This window comes from Phodopus roborovskii, unplaced genomic scaffold (assembly GCF_943737965.1).
Source record: "Phodopus roborovskii unplaced genomic scaffold, PHOROB, whole genome shotgun sequence".
Lineage (NCBI taxonomy): Eukaryota > Metazoa > Chordata > Mammalia > Rodentia > Cricetidae > Phodopus > Phodopus roborovskii.
In genome coordinates this window covers 763,467-785,852 of record NW_026126599.1, presented here as the reverse complement: position 1 = coordinate 785,852, position 22,386 = coordinate 763,467, and the positions used below count along the sequence as shown (strand labels likewise).

Sequence of the window (22,386 nt, the reverse complement as noted above, 5' to 3'; positions counted from 1 at the left end):
CCCTGGAGCTGGAGTTAGAGGTGATTATGAGCTTCTGCATGAGTGCTGCTAACCAAACTCAAGTCCCATGAAAGCATCTCTCAAACCCTGTATTTCAATTTTTAGGGTGTCACAGGTAGAATGAATTATGTACTGGCCACAGACAGGAATAGCTTTGATGGTCAGGAATAGCTTTGATGGTCTAATACTTCAAGCTTAAATCTAAAGATCTGCAGCCGTGAAAGCAACAAACAGATTCTAAAATGTCTGACCTCATCTATTAGGTTCCCATATCTGGAGGGGTAATGTTAATTCATCATGTACTACTCAATTTATATAATAAATGAATAACTGGGACAAAGGAAAAGAGGTCCCAGAATTTGTGTACTGTAGTCTGTGAAACTGAGCCAAGATTAATGTTTGCTCATTTTATCTGTTAGTTATTTGGCCAGGGCAACAGTACAGTAACTAATGTAGGTGGGTAAAAAGAAAAGTGTGTAAGAGAAAGAATGCAGAGACCCACTGTGAGCCTGATACCAAAGTCCTGGACGAGTTAATAAAGGCCAAGGTGGGAATATGGAACAAGGGATGGATCAGGTGTTGAATGAGGAGCTGTAGGGATGAGGATAAGTCCCATGTTTGTAACGTGCCTCAACAGGCAGTTGGTCCTAAGAATTATCATTCTTAGCTTGGAGAGACCCATTGGCTCATGTATTTGCATGCTTAGGCCCCAGTGAACTGTTTGGCAAGGATTAGGAGGTGCAGCCTTGTTGTAGGTATGACACTGAGGGTGGGCTTTGAGATTTCAAAAGTGTCTGTCTGTGGACCAGGATGTAAAGCTCTCATCTACTGCTCTAGTGCTACGCCTGTCTGCTTTCTGCCATGATTATCATGGACTACCCTTCTACAACTATAAGCAAGCCCCCAGTTAAATGCTTTATTTTATAATAGTTGCCTTGGTCATGGTGTCTCTTAGTAGCAATACAACAGTAAAGACAGTTTTTACAGCAACTAAGTCTGACAGGTGTGAACCCATGCCACACAATTTACAAGTACCTGTAACTCCAGATCCATGGGATCTGGTGCCCTTGTACAGCTTCCTCACTCAGATATAAATAAGAATAAAGCAAAAGAACCTTTAATTCCTGGGCTTTTTGTGTAGCTTTGGAGCCTGTCCTAGAACTCACTCTGTAGACCAGGTTGACCTTGAACTCATAGCGATTCACCTGCCTCTGCCTCCTGAGTGCTGGAAATAAAGGAATGTGCCACCATCCTTCCCCCCACTTGTTTCTTTTCAAGTTAAAAAATAAAAATATACCCAACTGCCTAAAGCAATTTACAAAACAAAAACTAAAAAATAAAAACAACAACAAATTCCATGGGTATGACAGATTTATCTGTAATTCCAGAATTTAAAAAAAGGTTGCAGCAAGATTGATTTCAAAGATAGCCTGGCCTACATAGCAAGATCCCACCTAAAACACAAAGCAGAGCAATCTCTTCTTGTTTTTGTTTTATGTTGTTTGCTAAGAAACAATCCAGTGTGATGCCCATCACCACTGCATGGCCCATCCTGTTACCTGAAAAGTGCATACGAAACTGGGCTCTGGGCGTACTTAGAAACTTTATTCATAATATACCTTCCCAGAATCAAGTGAATTGGATCTCAAAGATGTCACTGGAGATTGAAGGCATTCAAAAACAAATTCCTAGCCAGGTATGGTAGCATATGCTTATAATCCCAGCACTTGGAAGGTAGGCAGAGGAGGATCAGTTCAAAGTCAGTCCTGGTTCAAAAATAAAACCACAAAAGCAAACAGAATAAAATTCCAGGATCAGAGAGATGGCTCCACTGGTAAAGGCACTTGCCCTTGTCAGGCCCGATGACCTTGGCTTCATCCTTGGAGCCCACACTGCAGGAGAACCAACTCCTACAAGCAGACTTCTGACTTCTATATGCATGCCATGGCATGTGTATGCACACATGAATACACACACCAAAAATATATGCAAAAAAATTTTCTGGGCTGAGGTACTTCAGTTTCTGCCCAGCACAAAAGGGATGTTGGATTTGATCCCCAGGCAAAGGTCCCCAGCAAAACAACCTCTTTTGCTATGAATGAAGATGTTCTTCAAGCTGAGTGATGGTGACCCATGCCTTTATCCCCAGCATTTGTGAGGCAGAGCCAGGCAGATCTCTGGGAGTTCAAGGCCAGCCTGAACAAGGTCTACAGAGTGAGTTCCTGGACAGCCAGGGATATACAGTGAGACCCTGTCTCAAAAAAAAAAAAAAAAAAAAAAAAAAAGTTCTTCCAAGTTTTATTTGATCAAGAATTGTGCTGCTTGAAAAAGCAGAATTAGAAGCTAGTTGTATATAACTGAGGAGGAGCAGACTTGGCTCAGCTTAATTTCCCGTAATTAGACAACAATGGACTGGCCTCCTTACTAACTTGTCCGAGCTGACCTAAACTCACTTTGTAGTGCAGGCAGGCCTGGAACTTGTGAGCCTCCTCCATCAGTCTCCCAAGCAGCTGAGATCAGAGGCCAGAACCATCCACCAGGCCTGGCAACAAATGTTAAAGGATCTAAAAGGATCAGTTCCAAAAATTTGTGATGATGAAGGCACATAATAGATGATCTACCATCTATCATACTCTACCAAAAAGAAAAAAATAAAAGTGAGTTCATGGCCAGTTTTTTTACTTTTATTTTTCAAGACAGAGTTTCTTTGTGTAGCCTTAGCTCTGTAGACCAGGTTGCTCTTAAACTCACAGAGATCCACCTGCTTCTGCCTCCCAAGTGCTGGGAGTTTACAGCCCTCTTAATGTCAACCTCTTCATCCCATTCCCATAATATCCTTCTAAAAAACCAAACCAAGACAGAGATATGCCCATTGCTACAAAAGAGCCAAGTACACCTTTTTTAGTTTTCATCGTCAGTCTTAGACATTTTACCACACAAAATGGTCTACAATTCATAAAATTTGAATTCGTTATGAAGGTGGGAATAGCTGCAGACATTTATATAGTCTACAACAATGTCTACAAGCTGTGTGGGACAGGAAAACTTCACATTTGTGACCAAAACAAAATAAACAAACAAAAAACAAAAAACAATGGTTATCAATGAAAAATGCCAAAAGTTTGTCTTTGGACTCCATTTATGGTTACTATGCTGCTTTAACTACATAATTTGATTATTCCTACACAAACACACACTCCATCTCCCTTCTGAAAGACTAGTCTGTTTAATAGTGCATTTCATTTAAGCTACAGGATGAGCAGGACTGGAAAAATATGGAAAGCCATCTGTTGGTCGGCGCACCATCTGAACCCAGCAAGGAGCCCTGCTGTCAAGCTTGGGACTCAGTGCCTCTCTGGCCTTGCTGTTGGTATACTCCAAAGTAACTGTAGTCAGATGGAATCCAGAGAGGCCCAGCTGCTGAGGCCAGATGTTAGAGGTAAGAGGGTAGGACAAGCTGGGTAGGTAAGTTCCCTAACAGCATCCTTAATAACTACAGGTTGACATCAAATTACTTTTCACCAGGAGTCAGGCCAGTATTAAATGCTTCTGATCTACCTCAGGTTATTTACTGCTCCAATGGGATTTCCAGTCAGTCCTATTACAAAGGAGGATGTGGGGTCTGTCTACAGTATTGCCAGACCTTTTTTTTTTTTTAAAGATTTATGTATTTATTATATATAATGTTCTGTCTGCGTGCATGACTGCACGTCAGAAGAGGGCACCAAATCTCATTATAGATGGTTGTGAGCCACCATGTGGTTGTTGGGAATTGAACTCAGGATCTCTGAAAAGAGCAGCCAGTGCTCTTAACCCCAGACTGCTCTTGGAAACCTGTTATCACTGCTCCAAGAGCTCCAAGAAGAGTCATCACAGAAACCCTTGCTGGGGTCCTTCCCCCACCCCACCCCCAATAAAATGAACCTATTAGCACCAAGTTTCCTGAATTTATGAAGTCATGTACCAAAGCATATTCCTTCTCCAATCTTAAACCTGGATTAGGAAGCGTGGCTTTGGAATGCGCCCCTGAGGGCCTGGCATGGTTGTATATATGCCTTTAATCCCAGCACTTAGGAGGCAAAAGCTGGTAGGTCTCCCTGAGTTCAAGGACAGCCTGATCTACACAGTGAGTCCAAGAACAGCCAGGGCTAGACCTGTCTCAAAAAAAAGAAAAAAATACAGCTTGTTTCCTATCCCAGAGCTTACGATGACCCAGAATATTCTCTGTGCCTTCTGTGCTCACCAGACTGACTCCAACTAGTGGAATCCTTGGAATTTTGTTGCTAATAAGCTTCCATCCCCACCTTGGAAAGAAAGGCTCTTCTGGTGTGAGAAAAGTGGTTTAGTGCAAACCCCTTCCCAAAAAGGGGTGACTGGTCCCCAAGCTTCCTCCTTTTCCCAGTGCTTAGTTTGCTACTTGCCTCACAATTTTCCAAGACTGGTATGCATTCCTGGGAAATCCTGCCGATCACCATGCCAGGATGTTTTTCCCAATCTGGACCCCTCTCTGAGTGAAAGGTTGGAGGTGGGACACAGCCTAAATTGGCCCTATTGATGAAGTAAGGCAAGAGCGCTTTAGTCTCAGGAAGTGAGGAAAATGGTATATGGCTCTCTCATGTGGATTCTCTGCTGTTTAATTCAGAAGAAACTCTGAGAGAATTTCTGCCTACACCCATTACATTCAAAGGCTTCTCTCCAGCATGAATCCTCTGATGGCGAACAAGAGCGGAGCTATACCTGAAGGCTTTCCCACACTCACTACATTCATAGGGATTCTCCCCTGTGTGGATTCGCTGATGCTGAATAAGGCCTGAACTATAGGTAAACTTCCCTCCACATTCCATACATTCATAGGGCTTCTCTCCAGTGTGGATTCTCTGGTGCTGATACAGATGTGAGCTCTGGCTGAAGGCCTTCCCACACTCATTACATTCATAGGGTTTTTCTCCAGTGTGGATTCTCTGGTGATGAATGAGGGTTGAACTCCTACTAAAAGCCTTCCCACATTCATTGCAAGCATAGGGCTTCTCACCAGTGTGGATTCTCTGATGGTGAGTAAGAGTGGAGCTCCAACTAAATGTTTTCCCACACTCATTACATTCATAAGGCTTCTCCCCAGTGTGGATTCTCTGGTGCAGAATGAGGGCAGAGCTACAACTGAAGGTCTTCCCACAATCTTTACATTCATAAGGTTTCTCTCCAGTGTGGATTCTCTGGTGCTGAATAAGGTGTGCACTCTGGCTGAAGGCCTTCCCACACTCACTACATTCATATGGTTTTTCCCCAGTATGAATTCTCTGATGCTGAATAAGGTCTGAAGTTCGATTAAAACTCTTGCTACATTCATCACACTTGTGGGGTCTGTGTCCCATGGGAAATCTCTGATGTGAAATAAGGTTGGAATTCACAGTGAAGCTGTTCCCAAATTCATTATACTTGTCATTTCTTTGTCCCATATGGGTGAGCTTTCCCTCAACTGTCACTTGGTGAAACTCCTGTATTTTCTGATTCAGTCTTCCAACAGAGGAGGTCCCTCGCTGTCTCTTCAGGCTGACTTCTTGTTCATAGGCTTCTCCAAACGTAAGACCCTGAGAAACACCCGTTTCAAATCTTCCCAATATCATCTCAGGTGACCCTATGCCTTCAGAGATTACTTGGTCATTTCCAGTTTTGGATTCACCATCTAGCACAATTAAAAAAAAAAAAAAAGAAAAAGAAAAGAAAGAAAAAAGAATCCAAGTGATTCCTATGTTATTTGTGAGAAAAAGAATAAAAGTCAGACATTTTTAGTACTAAAAGCACATGTCCCTTCCAATTTGTACACAGAACTAAAGCAAAGTAGGACAAATGGGCTAAAGAAATAGAGAAGGAACAAGAGAGAAAGCAAAGTCAGAAAGAAAGTCAGAGAGAAAAGACGTGAACCTTGGGGAAGTCAAGGATATGCTGGGGATGGGAGGAGATGGTCTACTTTGTTGGAAACAAAAACTAGGTAAGGGAGGCTGAAGCGTCGGCTCAGCGGTTAAGAGTACTTGGTTGCTCTTGCAGAGGACATGGGTTTGATTTCCAATGCCCACACGGAGGAGGCTCACAACTGTCTGTAACTGCAGTTCCGGAAGATCTGATGCTCTTCTCTGACCTTCAGAGGCACCAGGAACACATGTGGTGCACACACCACATGCAAGCAAAGCACTCATACACATAAAAGAGTAAACAAAGCAAGCCTGGGTTAGAAAGACTTGTTACTCAATGAGGCACTGAAGTTTTCAGACAGGTCAGAGGCGATAGACGTGACTGGGAAGACAGTAAGAATAAAGGAGAAGGAAGACGGGTGAAGTAAATTTAAAAATGGCAGAGAGCTGAAAGGTGTCTATTAATTGCAGCACAGAGTAGCTGAAGCATGAAGACCATGAGTTTGAGGTCAGCCTGGTGTAAGGTGTATGGTTTTTTCCCGCCACCGGTCTTGTCCCGCCGCCGCGACAGCCCCAAATAACACACAGAGATTCTGTATTTGATATTAATGCTGTTGGCCAGTTACTAGTTTCTTAACCATTAGCTCTGTCTTAAGTATTAACCCATTTCTGTTAATTTAAGTATTTCCACGTGGTCTTATCTTACCGTGGAGAAGGGCCGGCATCTGCTCTCTCCAGACTCTCCATCTTGACTCCTCCTTACTACTTCCTCTTTCCTCCTTGTCTCCTAGTCCCTCCTATCTTCCTTTCCTATTGGCCAACAGTGCTTTATTCATTAACCAGTATGAGAAACATATATACATAATGACATCTCCCATCATCCTGGGCTACAGGGAGATGAAGTTCAGAAAAGAGGAAGCCTGAAAGGTGGAGCAAATATATAAGGAACTTATCAGTTGAAGAGAAAGGCAGAAAAGAGATGAAATCTAGCAGTAGAACAAGAAGGAGCAGAGGACAGATACTAAGAAACCTGTCTGTAGTCCAACCATGCATGCCACCAGCAAAGACAAAACAGTTTAGCCCAGCTCTGAACCTTAACCAGGAAGGTGATGTCGTGTAGCAGACTAAATAAATAATCTCCATGTCTGGCTCCTTGTTTTCACTATTTACAGCGTTCCTACAGGGAACTCTAGGTATGGAAGATGATTCCACTGGGTCCAGGTAGTATTTTTAGTTTGTTGGTATTTTTTAAAGTAGGTAGGGCAAGGACTCACTTGGACAGGCCCCCTCTCAGGCCTTCTCTCTTCTCATAGCTCAATTCCCTCAATTCTCATTCCAGCCATGAGACTGTAGCAGGACTCAGAAGAATCTGCTCATAGGGCAGACATGGCTATACTAAGTGCACAAACCTAGACCCCGGTCTACAGGGGACAGAAAGAAATGTATGTGGACATCTCAGCTGGCAGTTAGGAGATGCCCTGGTGCTGCTTGGGAAAATGTTCTTACAAAAAGTAAGGTAAGAGACAACTAACTAACTAATCCTAAGCATTAAGAAGGCAATTTCTACTTAAGACAAATAATTGATTTTATTTATTTACTTATTTTGAGGCAGGGTCTCAATATGTAGCCTTGGCTGGCTGTTCTGGAAGGCCTTGAATTCATACCAGCTTCTGCCTCCCAAATGCTGGGATTAAAGGTATATACCAGCAATACATTTCTTTTTAAAAGTATATGTGTGTGTCTACTTATGTGCAGGTGTTTCTGGAGGCCGGAAGAAGGCCTCAGCCCCACCTCCATCCCCTAAAATTGAAGTTACCAGTAGTTTTGGAGTCTCCTGCTGTGGCTGGCAGGAATTAAACTGTAGCCCTCTGAGAGAGCAGCAATGCTCTTAACTCCTGAGCCATCTCTCCAGCACCAAAACAACATGTTTCTATGAGATATATAAGCTCCTGGAGAAAACAGTAGGTCCTTGGAGTAATCCAAGATGAAGGAAGGATGCAGAGCTCTAGAATGTTCACTTAGACACAGAGCACCACTTTTCATGTTTAGGAATCCCAACATACTAATCCTTCAGGAAAGTCTGAGTGATATATTAAAAGTTCCCAAAATAGATGGCTAAAGCACCAGGTTTGGTGTTAATAGGGTGGGGCTCCGCCAGATGTGGTGCTCATATCTATTCCCCAGCACTAGAGAAGCTAAAGTGCAAGGATTACTTACTGGGTTACAGCCAGCCTAGGCTGCAGTGTGAAACCCTGTCTCAGACAGACAGACAGACAGAGATCCAAAGACATAAATAACAAGAAAAAACACTGGAGCTCAAACTTTGTCATTTACAAGTTCTATCACCATCCAAAACGTGTCCGTTTGCTTGCTTGTTTGAGGCAGGGTCTCATGCAGCCCAGGGTGGTATCAAACCCATTATGTAGTGAGCATGTAACAGCTGGTCTACCTGCCTCTACTTCTCAAGTGCTGAGATTACAGGTATATGTCACCATGCCCAAGTGGCTTCCTAGGGTCTTTTTGTTTGTTTTCAATATTTGAGTGTTTTGCCTGCATGTATGTGTTATCACATAATGCCTGGTGTCTGTGGAGGCTAGAAAATGGCATCAGATTCCTAGGAACTGAGACTACAGAAGGTTTGAGCTGCTGTGTGGGTGCAGGGAATAGAATACAGGTCCTCTGGAAGAGCTGTCAGTGCTCTTAACCATTGAGCCAACTCTCCAGCCCTGATTTTGTGCTTCTTGACCTCATGTTCCACACCTATAAAATGAGAATACTAATCACCTCAACTATGGAGTTGTTGCAAGGATTAAATGCAGGGAAATGTGAGTTATCATTCTTACTGTTACTAATTTTCTTTTTCTTAATGGGCATTAACTGTCTGCATGCATGTGTGCACCATGTGTATATCTGGTGCCATCAAGGGCCAGAAGATGGCTTCAGATCCCCTGAAATGGTGTTACAATTGAGAGCTTCTATGCAAGTAATGGGAGCTGAACTTAGGTCTCCTGCAAGAGCAGAAAGTGCCAACTCTCCGGCACCATTATTATTATTATTATTGGTTTTTTGAGACAGGGTTTCTGTGTTACTTCTGGAAGCCGACCTGGAACTAGCTCTTGTTGACCATGTTGGCCTCAAACTCAGAGATCCGCCTGCCTCTCTCCCCAAAGTGCTGGGATTAAAGGCGTACCACCAGCACCATTATTAAAGTTTTCTACTGCCACTAGCAAACTTTGAAGCCTAGAGAAAGTAGCATGTTCTGCTGGGGAGGTACAAGTCCTTACCCAGTGAGAACACATTCCCATAATTCTCCAGCATCACATCCCGGTAGAGGTCCCTCTGAGCAGGTTCCAAACGCTTCCACTCTTTCCAGATGAAATACACAGCTACATCCTCAAATGTCACCAACTCCTGAAATGGTCACATGGCCATACATGCAGTTTCAGGACAAGGGTCAGGACTGGCAGCACCAAACAGCAAGCAGGATGGGGCTGAGTAATACCTCTTTGGGATGTGGGAGGGGCCAGAGCAACAGCAGCATGAGCATCCAAAACAGGGTGCAGCATTTTCAGTACAGTGATGAGCGTAACTGCCTTCCAAGAGTCCATAACAGTCATAACTTTTTATTAACACTTACTTGTGTTGGGGAGGGATAACGCACACAATTGGAGGTCAGAGGACAGTCTGTGATAGTCAGCTCTCTCCTTCTAACATGTGGACCTCGGCTGGCAGGGTTAGCAGCAAACACCACTTTTTTTGTTGTTTGCTTTTTGAGATAGGATATATCTGTATATCTCTGGTTGTCCTAAAACTTCGATTTGTAGACCAGGATGGCCTTGAACTCACAGAGATCCATCTGCCTCTGCCTCCTGAATACTGGGATTGAAGGCATGCGCCACCAACACCCAGCTAGCAGAAACACCTTTACCCGCTGAGTCATCTCACTGGCCTCAGAACCATGGTTTTGATGGACAGAATTAGAGTTTAGGACACTAAATGATACATCACTCTACAAAATCTATCCACAAACCAGGAAGGGAAAGAATGAAGGGAACCATGGCTTACCTGGGACTTGGCCTTTAGGAGTGCGGCAGCCAGCATCTCATGCCCCAGACTGTTCTTGCCAGGGAAGGAAGGGACTTTTGAAGAGGAAAGAGCTGAAGGACAATACCAGGGTCAGAAATCAATCCACCTGCTTTGTTAGCCAAGGTCACATGCCTCAAACCACCCAGTCTCTGCTTTCATGAATGCCATACTCTTGTTTTCTTGCCGGTGCTAGGGATCAAAGTCACAGCTCTGTGCATGCTAAGCAAGTGTCCTACCACTGAACTACCCCAGCAGCCCCTCTGACTATTCATGCCTGTCCTTCAAGCAAGGCCAGGGACCAGTTACCTTCTCATTTTCCTTCCATTGCTGCAAACTCTTCTAGATTTTTCGGCAGAGGAAAATGAGCAGCTTCCCTCAAGCCCTGACAGAAAACACAACACCCACACAATTCTCTTTTTCCATCTGAAGACCACATCTCTATCTATACCATAGAAATATTTCTTAGCTCTGCACTTGACCACATACCCTCTCCATCAGTCATAAGTTTTATGTTTGTCTCTTAGGGTCTAACCCACTACATATAACCAGATTTGACAAAACAGATTCCAAATGCTTTTTCCTAGTAAGCATGGGAACAGTAGCCACCGAGGCTGACCCTTGCAACTGTTAGTTCAGTGCCCTAAAAGTGCTATCTCCGCGCAACTATGGTTTTTGTTTGTTTTGTTTTGTTTTTTGAGACAGGGTTTCTCTGGGTAGCTGTGTAGACCAGGATGGCCTTGAACTCAGAGATCCGCCTGCCTCTGCCTCCCGAGTGCTGGGATTAAAGGCTTGAGCCACCACTGCCTGGCTCCACACAATTTTCTAATGTTTGGGGAATTTGTGTCTAGGACTGTCTGTATGAGCATGGGTTCATACGTGCCAGTGCACATGTGCAGGTCAGAGCACAGCTTCAGGTGCCAGTCCCTGCCTTGTTTGAGACTTTGTTCTTTTTCTGCTATGTACGCCATGCTAGCTGCCCTATGAGCTTCTGGGGATTCTCCTGTCTCTAGCTCCCATCTCCCCATCGCCTGGTTTAATGCAGGCTCTGGGATTCAAACTCATGTCCTCATGCTTCCATGGCAAGAGGTTTTACCCACTGAGCCATCTTTCCAACTCCACAATTCTTTAATGTTTAAAAAAAAAGTATGAAGATGTAACAAAACCCAGTACCATATATAGTTACTACATGATAATACAAAACATTTCAAAAAGAGAGTACAGGGCAGGTGAGATGGCTCAGTGGGTAAAGGCACTTGCAGCAAAGCCTGACTGAGTTTGATGTCTAACCAATGCCCAAATCACATGGCAGAAGGAGAGAACCAACTCCAGAGGTTGCCCTCTGACCTCTGCATATAAGCTTTGGTGCATTGTGGCATACATTTCTATACACATAACACACAAAATAAATCTTTAATTATTTTTACAAAAGAAATTCAGTAAAAGTTTATTTTGGATTGGGTGTGGTGCCACACACCTTTAATTCCAGCACCCTGGGGGCAGAAACAGGTAGATCTCTGGGAGTTCCAGGGTAACCTGGTCTACACAGGAAGTCCTTGGCTATCCAGGGCTGCACAGTGAGACTGTCTCAACACACCCACACCCACACATGCACGAATGCACACACACACACACACACACACACACACACACGGAAAAAGTGAGGCAGGACATGATGATAGAATAGACATTTGTTTAAACCCAACACTCCAAACATGAGTTAAGAATCTAGAAATTTCAAGGCCAGCCTGGTCTATCCAATGAGACCCTGTCTCAAAGACAAGCATCCCAAGTGTGCTGGCCCACATCTTTAGCCCCAGCACTCAGGAAGCATGGGCAGGTGGATCTCTGTGATGTTCAGATCAACCTACAAAGTGAGTTTCTGGTTAGCCATGGCAACAAAGTGAGACCCTGTCTCAAAGGAAAACAAAGACACAAGCAAGTAAACAACAGAAAAAGATGAAAACAACCCCTCTCCCAACCCCACATCTTACCACTTTCTAGCAGAGGGGGAGGTTCCTGAGATGCAAGGTCAGCCTGAGTTTCCATGGGTAGAGTAAAATGTTGCGCTCGATGGTCTCCTAGCTGCAGACAGACTCAGCAGAAAGCAGGTTTTGAAGAAGCACTGCAGAGGCAAAAAGATCAAAGTTGACTTTTAAAAATGCCTCCTGAGGGGCTGGAGAGATGGCTCAGAGGTTAAGAGCACCAGCTGCTCTCCCAGAGGTCCTGAGTTCAACTCCCAGCAACTACATGGTGGCTCACAACCATCTGTAATGAGATCTGGTGCCCTCTTCTGGTGTGGAGACATACATGTAGAAAGAACACTGTATATATAATAAATAAGTAAATCTTTAAAAGAAATACCTCATGATTTCAGAGAGGGAATTGCATCTCAGTACACAGGAATAGTGAGGAGAAACACACAGGATACTCTTTTAGATCCATGTGAATATGGGCACTTCTGTAATAAGACCACACAAGGAATCCAGATTTCCAAACTTTGTTCTATCTACCCAACATTTGAGTGACAAGTGTAGCAATGAGGTGGGTACCATTCACCAGAATGAGATGACTGACCCTGAGCCAGGTATGTGGCATGTACCTGTAATTCCAGCACTAGAGAGATTTGAGGGGGGGTAGGTGTCGGGAGCTCCAGGCCAACCTGTATTACAAGAAACCCTGTCTTGCTGGGCAGTGGTAGTGCACAACTTTAATTCCAGCAGATCTCTGTGAGTTAGAGGCCAGCCTGGTCTACAGAGTGGGCTCTAGGACAGCCAGGGCTACACGGAGAAATTCTGTCTCAAAAAAAGAAGCCTTATCTTGGGACTTGAGAGGTAGCTCAGTGGTTAAGAGCACTTGTTGCTCTTCTTGAAGACCTAAGTTCGATTCCCAGCACCAATGCTGTAACACACAACATGTGGAACTCCAGTTCCAGGAAGACCAATGCCTTCAGGCCTTCAAAGGCACCAAGCACATATATGGTGCAAAGACATATATGCAGGCAAAGCACCCACACATATAATAAAAAAATGAAAACGACTAAGCCAATTGTTCCCCCTTTCATGAGGTGGCAGCCTTCTTCACATTACTTTACACCTACTCTTTTTAAAAATAGGAGCTCATGGCTCTTTATGAGCTCCTGTCTCACAAACAGGGGACCAGAGTGATGGTCAGTGTCTAAGAGCACTGGTCCCTTCCAGAGGACCCAGGGTTTGATTCCTACCATTCACATGGTGGCTCCCAACCATCTGTAACTCCAGTCCCAGGGGATGTGATGCCCTCTTTTGGCCTCAGGGGACACTGCATACATATGACATACCCACAATCAAAACACCCATCCACAAAAAAACAGAACAACAGTCCAGCAACGGTATGAGACCCCACCCACCACAAAAAAAGGACAAAAACAACAAAAATCATCTCCTTCTAAAAAGACAAACCAGCCAGGTGGCAGCGGCAGTGGTACCATTGCACACCTTTAATCCTGCGTGCAGCAACAGGAGTATATGTGTTTAACCCTGGGAGGCACAGGCAGGCACATCTCCAAACTGAGGCCAGCCTGGTTTAGAACAAGTTCAGGACAGCCGGGGTGGGGGTGGGGGGACATCAACAACCTGACATGGGTGGCACAGGCAGGCCTGAAATCCCAGCACCTGAGAGGCTCAGACAGGATTGAGTTCCAACCCTCTAACCCAGCCCCTATCTCAAGAAACACACACACACACACACACACACACACACACACACACTGGCTCAGCAAGGCTGATACATAAAAGGTGAGCAGAGCAAGGTGACCCATGCCTTTGATCCCAGCTCTTGGGAGGCAAACTTCAAGGTCAACCTGATCTCCACAGTGAGTTTAAGACAGACAGGGCTTTGTGGAGAGAACCTGTCTCAAAAACCAACACACAAACAAGAGTAAAAGGCAATATTCCCCATTCAAGGCTCGGTTAATTGAAGCTGGAACTCAAAGGCATACTGGTGAGGTATGAGTCAGTAAACAATGTTTCTCATAGAAAGTCTGCATAGTACTCCTGTCATCTGTGTGTGGGTAGAGAATTTCATCTCCTCTGATGCCAACTGCACTCCCTCAAGCTGCTGGGGGGAGGGGACGACCAAGAAAGACCACTTCACAGTGAGGGCAGGTCAAGCGAAGCTTCCCTCCCTTTCTCCCTTCTATGGAGTTAATCCCTGTAAGAGTAAGGTAGCAAAGTAAGAAATTTGGCACCTTTTGTTCAGTTCCTAGGATTTTATTTTTGGGCTTTCTTTATTGGTATACCCTCATGGCATACCCCAGACTAGCCTGGAATTCACTGTATAGTACAGGATGGCCTCAAAATTATATTCATACTCCTTCATTTGCATCTGTTCTGGGATTAAAGGTATGACCCAGCACGCTTGGCTAATTCCTGGAAATTCATTTTATTTCTCAACGGGGGTCGGGGGGTATTGAATGATCCTTTCTTGGGGTTGCCTAAGACCATCAGAAAATATAGGTATTTCCAATTCATAACAGCAAAATTACAGTTATGACATAGTAACAAAAATAACTGTATGGTTGGGTCACCGCTTCATGAGGAACTGTATTAAATGGTCACAGCATTTGGTTGAGGACTACTGCTGTAGATGATACGCGTGCTGCATGAGTGAGGGAGCAAAATGGAAAAATCACGTGAAGTTTATTTCTAATACAGATGCTTGAGAGGTATGGTGGGGAAAGGGAGTATATGCTAATATATGCTAATAACCAACGAAGACCATCACATAGCCATCTTTTCATTGCACCCTACAGAGCTGATAGGAACTGAAGGTTCTCTGGGTCAATATAGGTTCTTAGTGTCTTAGTCAGCTAAACGTACTGGATATACTCAGCCACTTTCTGCAAGGAGTCTGCTCCAGCGTTGTACATCTTCGCCAGGAAAGGGTATCAGGCAGTAAGCTAAAACCTATCTATCTATAGGACATTAGGTCTTAGTGAGGTCCCGCAGGACCCGAGTTCACACCTCCTCCTGAGCTCTAGTTCTCACTGCTACTCTCCCTCTCCGATCCAGTTAAGGAAAAGCAAACTTCCTTCTCCTGCCCCCAGCACAAAAAAAAAAAAAAAAAAAAAAAAAAAAAAAAAAAAACAACCCGGTGCACTGAGAATACCAAGTTAGGACGGCTGTCTGTCATCAGCTGTTTTAAAGAGAGGGACCTCTATTACGACGCTGGGAATTCAAACACTGGAGCTGGCGGTGGAGGACACGAGCAGATCCGGAGTTCCGATCCGCGACACGCGGGAACCCGCTGACTCCTGGAGCCGGGGCTGCGGAGCTGGGCAGCGGCCGCAGCTCAACCAGTGCCCAAGACCCCGCGGAGCCCGGCCGGGGATCCCGCGGGCCGCAGAGGCGTGAACACCAACCCCCTTCCCCGGCGACTACACTTCCGCCTCACCGCGAGTCCCGAAGAGGGCCCCACTCACCCTGGGGACAGGGACGTAAGACTTAGGGGGCCGGACACGAACCTGGCCCTGGCGGACCTTGTCACAAACCTACACAACCGAGAACAGAACAAAGAACGGAAGTTCCCCCTCCCCATTTCGTTTCCGGGTCGTCCTTCTTCACCACCCACTACAACCCCTGTGAGCCGAACGCCCAGTTGCTCTCTCTAGGAAAATGGGAGGTCTTCATCTCTGATGGTTCGCTGACTCAAAGACTGGTGTGCAGGAAAAACAAGTGCTCCAGACTGCGTCACCTGCTGGCCAGGTCGTAAAAGGAATTCAGGGCACAAAGTTCCCGTGTAGGTGGGTAGGGACCAGGCATCACCCATCTCCCAAACCTCTACAACAAATACAAGAAACTTGAAGAATCTGTTAATATAAATGTGCACCATGGGCTGAAGGTTTAGGTCAGTTTTTTTTAAAGATTTGTTTTATTTGTTTTTATTTGTTTTGTTTTTCAAGACAGGGTTTTTCTGTGTAACAGCCCTAGAACTTACTCTGTAGACTAGGCTGGCCTCGAACTCACTAAGATTCGCCTGCTTCTGCCTCACAAGTGCTGGGATTAAAGATTAAAGGCGTGTGCCACCAGCATCCAGCTATGTAGCAAGCTTTTCTATAGGACCCATATGCTCTCTGATGATATTCTTAGCTTTTGGGTTGGCATGCATGAGTGTAAGCGCTTGTGCACATTCGTGCAAACACACACACACACACACACACTCAAAATAAACAAAGTAAATGAAAATTATCTCCTGTAAATTACTAACATCTGAAAAATTCATTCTGACACAGATGAAGAGTTCTCCTTGGGTCCTAGACAGGTGTTAAGCATTTTTAAAACAGTGTTAAATCGATATCAGTGTTAACATTCCTTTGTCTTGTTTTTCTTCTAATGGTAACCTCTTTAAGTTTATAGCATAAAAACTCTCCAATGTTTATTTTCCTGTAAGTAACCAAAGACACTGGGAATAGGGCAATTTAACTCCCCAGTTAGCATCTATTGTACTCTTTCCCCTCACTGCCCAGATTGCCCTGACCAAAAGGACTATTGTCTCACAGCTAGCCAGACTAGCCTTGTACCAGCTGTCTGGGACACTCAACAGAGGCTGAGTCAGTTACGGAAAGGCTGCAGAGGATTTCCCAAGCTTTTGAAGGCTTAGTGCCACCTGTGTGTGTGACAGTTGCCACCAGATAGTTTGCTGTCACAGGCCCCACAGAAATATATGAACCTGCAGTTGTTTCCACCTCAACAGAAAGGGAGCCCTTCCCCAGTGGAAGGACTAGCTTAGGACACACACTTCAGTGACTGTGATTGGTAAACAAATCCTATGACTGTGGGCCAAATACTCTTTCTTAGCTATGTAAGCGGGCAGCTTAACCTCATTTATTGATCCAACGAGGAAACACACTTGTCTTAGTCACCATTCTATTGCTGTGAAGAGACACCATGACCAAGGCAACTCTTATAAAAACAAAACATCTAGTTGAGGTCTTGTTTACAGTTTTAGAGGCCAGTCCATTATCATCATGGCTGGGAGAGTAGTATCAGGCAGGCACTGGAGTAGTAGCTGAGAGCTACATCCTGAGAGAGAGAGAGAGACTGGGCTTGGCATGGGCTTCTGAAACCTCAAAGCCCAACCCCAGTAACACTTCTGCCATTAAAGCCACACCTCCTAATTCTTCTTTTTCAATGGTGCAACTCTCTGGTGACTAAGTATTCAAATATATGGTCACAGACAGTTGTGAGCTGCCATGTAGGTGCTGGGAATTGAACTTGGGACCTCTGGAAAAACAGCCAATGCTCTTAACCTCTGAGCCATCTCTCCAGCCTGTTTGGAGACATTCTTACTCAAACCACAACACCTTTCCTGTTGGTACAATCAGACATGATAAAGGCTTCTCTTATGTGGTTTGCTTGATGGCTAGAGTCCTTTGCATGACTGCTTGACTGTTGAAAAATGGTGGAGACTTTTTTTTTTTTTTTAATATTTACTTATTCATTGTGTATACAGTGTTCTCCCTACATCCCTACACACCAGAAGAGGGCACCAGATCTCATTGTAGATGGTTGTGAGGTTGCTGGGAATTGAACTCAGGACCTCTGTAAAAGCAGCCAGCACTCTTAACCTTTGAGCCATCTCTCCAACCCCCATGGTGGAGATTTCTTTCTATGAGGTTGCTTGATCACTATTGTGGTTTGAAAGAAAATGGTTCCCAAAGAGTATAGCACTATTGGGAGGTGTAGCCTAGTTGGAGGAAGTGGCTCGCTGGGCGGGCAGGTGGACGTTGAGGTCTCTTTTGCTCAAACTTCCATCAGTGTGACTGTCAGTTGACTTTCTGTTGACTCTCAGCTACTCCAGCACCACATCTGCTTGCAAGCAGCCATACTCTGCCATGGTGGTAATAGACTGAACCTATGAAAGTAAGTAAGCCCCCTCGATGAAATGTTTTCCTTATAAGATTTGCCATGGTGATGGTGTCTCTTCATAGCAGTAGAGACCCTAAGACAATTACTGAAGAAGTTCTGCCAGAAAGCAGAAGATGCCCACACCAGTGTGGCCCCAGAGTCACCTGGCACCCGTCCCATTGTGTGTCCAAAGTCCTCCCAGTAGCAGTCACTAAGTTGTGTAAGGAGTTAGGTTGCCCTCTCACCGAAGCACCTAAGTAGTCACAGCTGAGGAGGTGGCTCAATGAGTAACATGTTAGGACCTGAGTTTAATCCCCAGCACACACACACAAGCTAGGCTTGCTGAGCATAGTGGCACACGCACGCCTTTAATCATAGCAATCAGGAAGCAGGTGCATTTCTGTGAGTTTGAAGTCAGCCTGCTCTAAGAGCAATTAAGTTCCCAGCCTACTGGGATACACAAACACGTGACTAAGTCCCTGCATACAGATTACATGCAACATGAAAAAGTCTAATATCTTGAATAAATTGCTTTCCTCATCCTAACAGCCTTGCAATTTTCTCTGTCTCTCTGGAAACTAACAGTCCTACTCTCCAGTGACTTCTGGTTGACCCAAGCAAGGCCTAGTGACTCAGAACGTCTGTGTTTCGAGCATAAAATCCCAGGGATTGCTGGTGCACACTTGTAATCACAGCACTTGGGAGGTGATAGCAGGAGGATCAAAGCGCGAAGTCATCCTCAGATACGCAATACAGAGTTCAAGGCCACGCTGGGTTACATGAGAACCGCTAACAGCAACAGCAACACAGAACAACTCACTCTCCAACGTCCAGGACTACCAAGTACTGGCAGACGCCCCGCCCTTCAGCAGCGCCAAGCACATACTGAGTATGCGCTGCACGCCGACGGAAGCCGGGAAGGAAGGGGGCGGGCCGTGGCTGGCGGGCGCGGGGAAAATGGCGGCGGCGGCGGCGGCGAACGGGAGCGGAGGCAGCAGCGGCATGGAGGTGGATGCAGCAGGTAACGGGCTGTGCGGAGCGACTTCTGGCGTCGCCCTTATGGAGTATCTTGAGTACTTCTTAAACCTGGGAGAAGCGACATCTCTCCCAGGATAACTTGAGGGCAGGGATGGACGGCCCCGCTCTGCCGGTCCCCTACTCCCATGTCTAGGAGAAAATGTGTGGGCCCGAGCTTTCAGCCGCTATGTTTTCCTTTCACCTCTAACAGTTCCCAGCGTGATGGCCTCTGGAGTGACTGGGAGTGTTTCCGTCGCTCTTCATCCCCTTGTCATCCTCAACATCTCAGACCACTGGATCCGCATGCGCTCCCAGGAGGGGCGGCCTATGCAGGGTGAGTGTTGTGTGTAAATCTCAAGCCCTCCTCTTGGAGACCTCCTCCAATCACTTTCCCTCTGACTCCCACTTCTTCCAAATTAGTTTCCCCAATCATTGATTCACACTGACCTCAGAGTCTCGGGTTATTAGGAAAGATTTTGTATGCCTGTTCTCACCTGTCTTTCGTGTGCTTCTCCTCTCAGTGATTGGAGCTTTGATCGGGAAGCAGGAGGGGCGAAATATCGAAGTGATGAACTCCTTTGAGCTGCTGTCCCACACCGTGGAAGAGAAGATTATCATTGACAAGGAATATTATTACACCAAGGAGGAGCAGTGTGAGAGGGGAGAAGTGGGTGGGAAATCGAAATGAAATGGGAAGACCTTCTTGTGTGTGGTGGTGGGCTGGTTTGGTTTGGTTTTAAGATAAAAGTGTGGGGATGTAAGACAGTGGGTGTAGTGCTTGCCCTAACGTGTAGGAAGCTCAGAGTTAAGTCCTCAAGTACCATTACAAACCAGAAGATGGAGACAGGAGGGTCAGAAGTAAAAGGTTATCTTCAGCAAGTAAAGGATGAGCAATGGCGGTTACTCCAAACTGAGCCAAAATTTGAGGAGGGAGGGAAGAGGTGGTAAAGAAAAAAAAAAAAAAAAAAAAAAAGAAATACACCAGGTTCATGAAACGAAGCAATCGTGGTTTAAAGAAAGATTGTTTACTCTGGCCCCTTCTCCAGTTAAACAGGTGTTCAAGGAGCTGGAGTTTCTGGGTTGGTATACCACAGGGGGGCCACCTGATCCCTCCGACATCCACGTCCATAAGCAGGTATACAGGCTCAAATGTGTACGTGTTGGGGAAGAGAACAAAAGATAGGAGGAAGAAAAGTTGACTTTTTCTGGGCCTTCTCTTCTTTCAGGTATGCGAGATAATCGAGAGTCCCCTCTTTCTGAAGTTGAACCCCATGACCAAGCACACAGATGTGAGTATTGCTGGCCCTGTGTCCCCTGTCTTGATCATATACCGCTATGCCTGCTTTTGATCCTTATGCTCTGCTATAATTTACTCTGTGACATCATCTGTATTAGTGAATGCTTAAGTTGAATCTCCATGCTGCTATTTACGCATCTGTTGTATGACATCATCTCTTAAGTGGCACTTAAGATATGTGTGTAATGTGGGTAAAACCTATTCCAGTAGGTTTTGGGGGAAATTAGAAAAGGTGAGCCAAGTGTGGCAACATACTTGTAATCAGTTTTAGAGAAAGTTGAGGCAGGATTGTGATTTCGAGGCCAGCCTGGCACGTGTGTTAGTTCAAGTGCATTTGCTCTTAGTAAGAGTTGCCTCCATCTGTCTTACAGCTTCCTGTCAGCGTTTTTGAGTCTGTCATCGATATAATCAATGGAGAGGTAATACCTACCCTGCAACCTTCAATTCCTTTTAGCCTGTGTTCTGCATGCCATGCACATGTGTGCAGTCACAGGAGAACCCTGAATGTCCTAGCCTTCTACGTTGTTTGAGACAGGATTTCATTTGCCAGGCTGGTTGGCCTGTGAGCTTCTGGGAATTGTCTTCGTTTCCCGTCTTGTTGGAGGAGTGCTGGGGGTACAGGCACATGCTACCATATTTAACTTACTGTAGGTTCTGAGGGCCTAAACTCAGTTCCTCGCTGTCTCCCGATTCTGACTCCCCCGATGTGGGAATCCTTTACTCTGCAGGCCACAATGCTGTTTGCTGAGCTCACATACACTCTGGCAACTGAGGAAGCTGAACGTATCGGTGTAGACCATGTGGCCCGGATGACGGCAACAGGCAGTGGGGAGAACTCCACTGGTAAGGGAGGTGAATTCTTTGGAAGTGTGGGGTGGCTTGGTCACATACCTTCTTTCATTTGCCGTGTTCCTCTGCAGTGGCTGAACACCTGATAGCTCAGCATAGTGCTATTAAGATGCTGCACAGCCGTGTGAAGCTCATTTTAGAGTATGTCAAGGCCTCTGAAGCAGGTAGGACAGGTGCTTCTGTCACTTTTAACCATTGTTTCCTCCCTCCTGGAGAAGTGACAGCATCTACATCAGTGCAGCCTCATTGTACCCTTAGGAGAGGTCCCCTTCAACCATGAGATCCTGCGGGAGGCCTATGCCCTATGTCACTGTCTTCCGGTTCTCAGCACAGACAAGTTCAAGACAGACTTTTATGATGTGAGTGTTAACACCCCTGATGGGGAGGTGGGGTTCATACCATCACTCTAGTAGCCAGAAGGTAAAGCTCAGTTTTCCTTGGCCCTAATGTGAGAGATCCCTGGTGAACTGGTTCTTTCTGTTCCCTCCTAGCAATGCAATGATGTGGGGCTCATGGCCTACCTTGGCACCATCACCAAAACGTGCAACACAATGAACCAGTTTGTGAACAAGTTCAACGTCCTCTACGACCGACAAGGCATTGGCAGGCGAATGCGGGGACTATTTTTCTGATGAGGGTTCTGGAAGGGATGATGTACAGGGCTCAGACAACTGTTATTGGGACTGGGCACGACATTCCCCTCAGAGAAACTGTCATTAATAAAAAGAGCAGCCCTTCCAGTGGCTTTGTCCTATCAGGCCCCACACTGGTTTCTCAAACTTGAAATCTTCAGAGCAGCCCTGCCCAGAGGCAGAATCCATTCACCAGTACTCCACCACCTACCCACCTTTTAATGGGTAACACTTTTTGTCTAGATAGGTGGAACTGCCTATGCGCTTCTAGTTCTGTGGTGTCAACTCAACAGAAATGACTGCTTTGCCAAGCTATGAAGGGGAGGGATACCAAGCCCATCTTTGTCATTATGGATAACTCAAACCCTTGGTCTCACGGACACTGAAAAGTTCAAAGGGGAATAATTTCTCTACTTCAGTGCACCCGTGAAACTTCCACTTGAATCATTTCTTATGGTAGGTGCTACTTTTTATGCCATCCTTCACCTCCCATTTCACCATCCTCTCAGAGGTGGAGATTTAAATAAAAATGTTCACAATGGAAATATTTCAAGGGACTAAGTAGGCCTGAGGCCCTGGACCTCAGCCTGGCACTAACTACACCACCAAGCTTGATACAGTAAGACTCAGTGCTTCATACCAGGGGAGAAGGTTCCATGCTCTAGTTACTTGCATGTGGCAAGGTAGAGTAGAAACATACATTGGAATTATGG

The 22,386-nt window shown here is 45.4% G+C and overlaps 2 protein-coding genes across 4 annotated transcripts; one reads left to right on the top strand and one right to left on the bottom strand.

Moving 5' to 3' along the window:
- Positions 1-3,203: 3,203 nt before the first annotated feature.
- Positions 3,204-15,678, bottom strand: Znf3 (zinc finger protein 3). Of its 3 annotated transcripts, XM_051205212.1 has the most exons (6): positions 15,454-15,677; positions 11,987-12,117; positions 10,302-10,377; positions 9,975-10,066; positions 9,194-9,320; positions 3,204-5,683 (listed from the first exon to the last, which is right to left on the bottom strand). In XM_051205212.1, the coding sequence occupies exons 4-6, from the start codon at positions 10,008-10,010 to the stop codon at positions 4,614-4,616; spliced, it is 1,233 nt and encodes a 410-aa protein (XP_051061169.1). In that variant the 5' UTR covers positions 10,011-10,066; positions 10,302-10,377; positions 11,987-12,117; positions 15,454-15,677; the 3' UTR covers positions 3,204-4,613. The 3 variants fall into 3 exon arrangements, with proteins under 3 accessions (XP_051061169.1, XP_051061168.1, XP_051061170.1); XM_051205211.1 differs by lacking the exon at positions 10,302-10,377 and having other exon boundaries at positions 15,454-15,678; XM_051205213.1 differs by lacking the exons at positions 11,987-12,117; positions 15,454-15,677 and having other exon boundaries at positions 10,302-10,559.
- Positions 15,679-18,754: 3,076 nt separating this feature from the next.
- Positions 18,755-21,778, top strand: Cops6 (COP9 signalosome subunit 6). The gene is made up of 10 exons (XM_051205214.1): positions 18,755-18,899; positions 19,107-19,229; positions 19,417-19,548; positions 19,942-20,030; positions 20,122-20,184; positions 20,564-20,611; positions 20,921-21,035; positions 21,113-21,205; positions 21,300-21,400; positions 21,533-21,778. Exons 1-10 carry the CDS (start codon positions 18,770-18,772, stop codon positions 21,671-21,673), a joined length of 1,035 nt encoding a protein of 344 aa, XP_051061171.1. The 5' UTR covers positions 18,755-18,769; the 3' UTR covers positions 21,674-21,778.
- The last annotated feature ends 608 nt before the right edge of the window (positions 21,779-22,386 follow it).